This window comes from Myxocyprinus asiaticus, chromosome 49, assembly GCF_019703515.2.
Source record: "Myxocyprinus asiaticus isolate MX2 ecotype Aquarium Trade chromosome 49, UBuf_Myxa_2, whole genome shotgun sequence".
Taxonomy (NCBI): Eukaryota; Metazoa; Chordata; class Actinopteri; order Cypriniformes; family Catostomidae; genus Myxocyprinus; species Myxocyprinus asiaticus.
Genome location: NC_059392.1, coordinates 1,931,068 through 1,938,871, shown reverse-complemented (window position 1 = coordinate 1,938,871; position 7,804 = coordinate 1,931,068). Strand labels below are relative to the sequence as shown.

Sequence of the window (7,804 nt, the reverse complement as noted above, 5' to 3'; positions counted from 1 at the left end):
ACTACTTTGGAGCACACACAATGAGATCAAAATGTGTTATATTAAGACTGGTTACATTTCAGTAGAGTAACAGTGTGAAAAATGTACTTCATATTTACAACTACTTACAATTGTGGCACCCATTGATCATGAACTACTGGAATATCAGAGCATGCATCTCCATTGTCCTAACACCAGGAGTCGCCGTCACCCAAGTTTTTGAAAGTTACCTTCAACTTTCCATCCTATATTTCCAGTTCAACCATTTGCCAATGAACTTGGCCTGTGTAAACCGTTGAACCCTTTTCTGCACCCTTATTTACTGTATTTTGAAATACTCTCTGCACTTGGATATTTACTCAAAACTACCCGATTCATGCCAGTCTGTGAAACATTCACGCTTGGGAACCAAGCACAGAGCCACACCACAAGTCACACACATGACTGGAGTTTTTAGGTGGCAGACCTTGCATCTCTTCCTTCCAGTAGTGCTGTCCCCACTGATGAACGTGGGCAGGTGGGACACTTCAGAAGGAACCGGACAAGCAGGCCCTGTTCCTGCAAGCTCCAACACAAGTGCCTCCCGGAACGCTTTTTGTGTCAAAGGCTTCTGGTTCTTTTCCTTGGACGTCTGTTGGTGCAAAATGAAGGCATTTACTACCGCAATGTCCACAAAATGGTAAAAAAATGACCGATACCACTTCATCGTTTTATGCAGAACTGTGTAATATCCAATTAGCGCATCGGACAGATCCACTCCCCCCATGTGCCTATAATAAAAAGAAAATAGTGATTAATACTATAATATGTGGTTTTAAAAGATAGAGACAGACACAAAGAGACAAAGTTCATAACTTAACTGAATAAATTGTACTAACTTATTGTAGTCCAGAACTGCAGCTGGAACAGGGAAATCCTTCATGATACAAGTTCCATTCTCCTTCACCTTCCTCTTCACTGTGTCACCATTATAGGCTTTATGAAAGGTGGAGCATATCAGTACATCCTTCTTGTCCTTCCACTCCACAAACAGGAGGTTGTCGTCCCGAAACCAACGTATATTGCCGTGAGGAGCTGGCTTTTTTGAGTGGCCTATCCTGTTTGCACGAACTGTGCCACAAGCCCAGATCTTCTTACTGAGGAGGTCCCTGAAGAGTGTAGGACTGGTGTAGAAGTTGTCCACAAACAGCTTGTAGCCAGTGCCCAACAACTTTTCATTCACCAGTGTCATGACGGAATCATAGCTAATACCTTTGCTCTGCTCTGAATTTGACTTCCCCTCGTAAATGAAGAAGTCCCACGTGTAGCCGCAGAGGGAATCTGCCAGTACAAATAGTTTGTAGCCCCATCGTGTAGGATTATTTTTCATATATTGCTTAAGTCCATTTCTAGCCTTTGTTGCCACCATTCTTTCATCAATGGAGATGTTCTGAAAGGGATGAAAAGAGTCCTTGCAGGCCTTTCGAATGTGCTGGTACAGCGGCTTGATCCTACACAGCCGGTCATATTCAGACGTTCCCTTCTTCTTGTCATTCTCTTCATCTTCTTTAGGATCACTGATATGAATAGATTGAGAGATCATGTGAAACTTCCTAGAAGACATAATTCGTGCAGGATACGGCAGACTGTAGATGTTAGATGTCCTCCAGTAGTCTCTCAGTGAGGGACATTTCAACAGACCCATGTAAATCACCAGAGCCAAGTATGACCTGAAATCTTTTATAGTAATGTCATGCCATGGCTTCTTCCCATTGCGACACTTGGCCCCATAGGCATTTGTGTTATTTACAATTGTCTGCATCACTGATGTTGAAAAGAACAGTTCAAAAAACTGTAGAGGACTGAATGATGCGGTGGTGACCACCTGTGGGCCAGGTGTTCCCGCAGGTCTGAAGACTGGTTGAGGTGGCTCAATATCTGGCTTATCTCCACTCTGCCACTTGACTTCTGAGATGGTAAAGGAAAAACCAGGGATGGATCGGCATACACTCCTTCTCTTGCCTCTCCACTGAACAACTGGTACAGAGGAAGGTGATTGAGAGAAAACAGATTTTGCTGGAGATGGTGACGTGGAAGACAGACCAGTTCTCTGCCTCTTTCGTGGGGTGGTCTCTGGATTACATTCCTCATCAAATGAGATATCGTCATCGGAAAGCCTGTTGCACATTACAAGGAGACAACATAAAAAAATTTAATTATGAAAAATTTCATGAAGTATTTTCTTTGTTCATACATTTTTATATATTTATTTACTCATTTAGGGGAAATGCCCCAAAGCTCACATAACATTATAATCCATACACATAGCCTAACATTTTCGTTAAATGGGTTTAGCTTGAAAGCATACTATTGTCATCACCAATAACATTTTCCCCAAGGGCATTGCGAGGGAGAGACTTCGGGAGTTTAAGCCCACTGATGTACTGTTCCAAGTCCCTGATCTTTTTTGAAGATTTACACATTCCACTTCTAAAATAAAATATATTTTATGACTTTGACTGCTCAGTAGTCTGTAATGAAAAGCAATGGGTGCTAGCAGTGGCGGATTACTTCTTGCGCATTTATTGAGTTCACTGCAGAAATGGACATCAGCTGGGTTTTACAGGTAGGTAAAGCTGCAGCCCGGAGACGTAAAATGGGGAAGTAATCTCCAAGAGGATGGGGTGACTCCAAAAGTGGGCGGGTTTACTCCAGAACGTGGGTTGCCCAGCTCTGAAAGGGACAAGGATATAGCTGCACGCAGAGCTCCGATCCACCTGCAAAGATATAGCGAGCCCCTAACCTTACCCTTTCCATGTGCGGAAGTGACACCCCCTTTGAGTTGGTGCAATTGCTTTTGGATTAACCCCACCCTCTTTGGGAGATTCCACCCCCATTTGGAGATCTCTGGCCTGCAGGTACACCTACTTGCATTTAATTACTTTTTTCAGCGCTCCATGCTTCCATGTTTTGTCTCTTAACTTCTGGTTTGCATTGAAGCTACTGAGAAGAGTCAATAAAAATGGATTACATGTGAGAGCACAGAAAATATTTTTCACCAAGAGTTGATGGTCCACAGCACCCCTTTACTACGTGAAAATGCAAACTGTTGTTTAAAAGAATGTGTGAGGTGCATGCGTTCACAGTTACAAAGTTACAAAATGTATAGTTTGAACTTTGACATTATTTGGGGGAAATCTGGGGGCTATACCCCTTATCTCTTCCAACCCTTGCAATGTCCCTGATTTACCCTAAAAAACAAAAAACAAGATTGAGGTTATTTCCCCGTTGCTCCTAAAATAAGTCCACTGAGAAAAGAACTGATTGTACTTTAAATTAATGTGCATTAACTGAATTAATTGTGCTCAGAACACATCCTAAAAATTAATCAATGTTAACTGCTTATGTTATCCTCAATATTGGGACAAAACGGGCATCCTGAGGGCTAAAAACTAGGGCTGTGCTCAGAATATCGATATGACAATACATCGTCACAAACTCCTGACGATGCGCACATCGATACAGCTGCTTCCGTATCGATTCTGCCGCACTTTTGAAGGTAGCCAATAATCACACGCCATGCCAATTGGCTGCCATTTTAGCAACGTGAGCAGCAGCAGCTCACTAATTGAAAAAAATGGATGTGAGGATTTTGCCACCGCCAGCAAAACTAAAATCAAAAATATGGGAGAATTTTGGCTTTTTAACTAAACCCGAGAGTAACGCGTTAGACATGACTCACACGATATGCAAGTACTGCAAAACAAAAGTACTACAGTAACACAACGAACCTCCATCTGCATATGTTAAGACACCATCCAGACCAACCAGCCCTGGCTGCAATAGGTAACAGCACAAACTTGTTGTCTCAGACGCAACCAACGCTGCCTGATTCTTTCATCTCGAAACTCCCACCCAAGTCTCAGCGTGCTCAAAAGATAGCGAATGCATTAATGCGCTTCATATGTCAGGATTTATGGCCATACAGCGTTGTCGAGAATACGGGCTTCAGACAATTGCTTTAAGAGTGTGAGCCACGCTACACCATACCTACGTACCAGTTCTTAAAAGAAATGGCGATTCCCTGGTTGTATGATCAAGTTAAACAAGACGTCCTGCTGTCATTCTCTTCAGCGAACAGGGTTTCCATTTCCTGTGATGCGTGGACGTCAAGAGCAACTCAATCATACGTTAAGGTAACCAGCCACTACATTTCTCCAGAATGGGAACATTTTTCAAACGTTTTACAGACTAAAGCAATGTTTGATAATCACACCGGAGCGGACATGGCAGATTTGCTAAATTGTGTGATGCATGAATAGGGAATATAGGAGACAAAGATACTGTAATGGTAATTAATAATGCATCTAACATGTCGGTAGCTGCAGAGATGGCCAAATTAGTTCACGTGAGGTGCTTTGCGCATTGTTTGAACCTGACTGCTCAACAGGCTCTGAAGCTACACACAGTTCCCCGTATTCTCGGAAGAGTTTGGAGCATCACAGCATTTTTTTAGGAAAAGCACAATTGGCTGCCATGTCCTTAATGAGAAGCAAAAGTTACTTGGACTTCCTGAATATAAGTTGATGACCGATGTCTGCACGAGGTGGAACAGTGCCCATGACATGTTGGAGTGATTTATAGAACAACAGCCCTCAATTTGCGCTGCTTTACTCTCAACCGAGGTGCGGAAAAATGCCAAAGATCTGTGGACATTAACAGAAGCAGACATAACCTGTGCTGAAGATGTAATACATGCCCTGTAGCCACTTAAAGTTGCAACTCACGTAATGTCCGAGGAGAAAACCCCTACGGTTTCTATTATAGCACCTTTGCATGCTCAGTTAAGTCACGGGACTCGAATCGATACAACCGACTCAGCAGTGACGTGAGACATAAAGATCGCCGTATCTGGAGATCTGGGGAAGAGAGATGAGAGCGAAATGCCCCTTCTTTACATGGCCTCATTCGCCTCTGTCACTGTATAATCAGGCAGAGGATGAAGTCAGGAAATACAAAGAGACAGAGCCATTACCTCTTACTGGGGATCCACTCATCTGGGGGAAGGAGCACCAGTCTGCTTTCCCTTTACTGTCAAACTTGGCAAGATACACCCTCTGCAAACCTGGTTCAAGTATCTCCACCGCTGGAGATATCATTAAAGCTAAGAGGAGTGCTCTTAACCCGGAGTATGTTGATCAACTGCTGTTTCTAAATAAAAATCTGAAAATGCCTTAAACTAGCACATACAAGGATTTCCACATTTAATTCTGTGAAGAACTGAATTTGTTAGGTGCACATTCCAACACTTGAAACCAAAATGTTAAATACTAAGAGTTTAAAAATGAGAAGTTTGAGAACAGTAAAGTTCATATTTTTATGGTACAAGTGTTATTTAATCCTTAAGCCTTATGTCACACATTTCAGCATCTGATCCAGAATATTTGACACTAGAACTTTTTGTTTTGAATGGCATAAAATGTAGAGTATTCTCTATACTGTTATTCAGTGTACAATAAACAGATGTTACTGTTACTAAATTCTGCTCAAGAGATTTAATTCAAAATTGACCCTTATCGCGATACCTATCATATCGTGACCTTGGTATCGCGATAGGTATCGTGACCTTGGTATCGCGATAGGTATCGTATCGTGACATTGTTGGTGACACACAGCCCTACTAAAAACAATTAAAGCTTGCAAGACAATAATCTTAACCTTAATTCTCTGTGAGCCAGAGCTCATTGTCTTCAAGAGAAAATGGAACAAATAAAACAGGAAAAAGTTGATTTGTGGAAAAAAAAAAAAAAAAGACAAATCTGAAACAAAACAAATATGCTGAATATTGCAACATACATAGCATAATGCATATTAGTATTGTAGTATGCTTTTGCAAACATAGCCACTAGAAACTGGAAAAAGCCCCCTTTAGATCAATATATATATATATAAATCAGGTTTATCTAATTTGTTCATTCATTCATTTATAATGCGCCTTTCACAAGCAATTTCTCTTAGGATAGATGCCGTTAAAAAGTTAATAAACTTACTGATCGAGGACGAAATCAAGATCATCGATGAACGCCGCCTCTGTTGATTCCACGCTGGAAGCGACACTGTCCAGGTCAGAAAATTCATCCGATTCGTCTTGTTCTTCATCGATACTGTACAGAAAATGCTCTGCATTGTGCTCAGCTGTATCAGTTAATCTCTTTGTGTGTGAATCCATTGCAAAACGCAACAGCAAACAAAGTCCCGGTTAACGAGCCGATCGATCGCTGCACAAATTAAGAGGTTCATCCCATTCTTTGAGTTTCGTTCTTCTTTGAGTTTTACTGGCAGCTTGCATCCTTACATTTGCACTACTGCCATCTTCTGGCGTTACCTAACTCCTAAATTGATCAGTATATCATATTCTCCCCATCAATCCTGTTCTTATTTGGAAGCTGTTCAAGCATCTTCTACCTTGTCCATTCACACGACACTCCAGAATACTCTTTACTCCTGTTCCTGATATTCCAAAACTTTCCATTTCTTCCATCATGTCATTTCTACCTGCTTCATATTTCCTGCACAAGCTCTACTGTTTCTGATACCTGACAATGGTCACATAAACATTGGATGTTTTCCTATAATGTGAAGTGTACTATTCAAATTACTGTGTCCTATTCTTAACCTAGTCTTGATTGTTTCCTCTTTTCTATTTCCTCCCCTACTTTTCACAATATCAACTCTATGTTGAATGGAATATAAATGTCTTCCTTTTATCTCCTGACCCCACTGCTGCTGCCACTCTTTAATGATTTTTCTCCATACAGTGCTCTTTCCTTCTCATTTTGAGATACTAATATTTGTGTCTGTTTTTCTTTTTAACAGCTTGTTTTGCTTCCACTCTTTCATTACCCATAATGCCTGTATGAGCGGGAATCCAAATGAATATGATCTCAGTGCCTTATTTCCTTATTCTTGAGTGTAATGATATTATATCGTAGATTAAATCCTGATCTAAATCCGATTACTGGCCATACCTGATATAAGAGTGTACAGGGCAGAGACTGAATCACTACAAACTAGGACTCTGTTTGTTTTGTTTTGTTCCACCCATTCTAATGCCATCAATATGGCATATAATTCAACAGTATACACACTTGAGTAATTTGAAGTCCGTTTGCATATGTAACTGGTTCTGCTCGACCTGCTCCGAACGGAATTTGAACCAGCGTCTCCAGCATGGGAGGTGGGCACGCTAACGAGGAGGCTAAAGGCTACAGCCTCTAGCATCAGTTGCTAGTGCGCCTCTTGAGGCCAGGGGAGTGAGGTTTACATACTGCACAGCACATACCAGCTGGCTCCCGTTACACTCACCCCCCTAAACCTCACTCCCATCCGGGTCACAACACCACTGTAACTGGTCCTGCTCAACCCGCTCTGAACAGGATTCGAACCAGCATCTCCGGCATGGGAGGCTAAATGCTACAGCCCCTAGCGTCAGTCGCTAGTGCGCATCTTGAGGCCAGGGGAGTGAGGTTTACATACTGCACAGCACATACCAGCAGGCTCCCGTTACACTCACCCCCCTAAACCTCACTCCCATCCAGGTCACAACACCACTGTAACTGGTCCTGCTCAACCCGCTCCAAACAGGATTGGAACCAGCATCTCTGGCATGGGAGGCTAAATGTTACAGCCCTTAGCATCAGTCGCTAGTGCACCTCTCGAGGCCAGGGGAGTAAGGTTTACACACTGTACAGCACATACCAGCTGGCTCCCATTACACTCACCCCCCTAAACCTCACTCCCATCCGGGTCACACCACCACTGTAACTGGTCCTGCTCAACCCGCTCC

The 7,804-nt window shown here is 42.4% G+C and overlaps 1 protein-coding gene across 1 annotated transcript; it reads right to left on the bottom strand.

Moving 5' to 3' along the window:
* On the bottom strand, positions 1–6,294 carry LOC127438466 (piggyBac transposable element-derived protein 4-like). The gene is made up of 3 exons (XM_051694073.1): positions 6,009–6,294; positions 858–2,135; positions 1–749 (listed from the first exon to the last, which is right to left on the bottom strand). The coding sequence occupies exons 1-3, from the start codon at positions 6,185–6,187 to the stop codon at positions 335–337; spliced, it is 1,872 nt and encodes a 623-aa protein (XP_051550033.1). The 5' UTR covers positions 6,188–6,294; the 3' UTR covers positions 1–334.
* Positions 6,295–7,804: the final 1,510 nt, after the last annotated feature.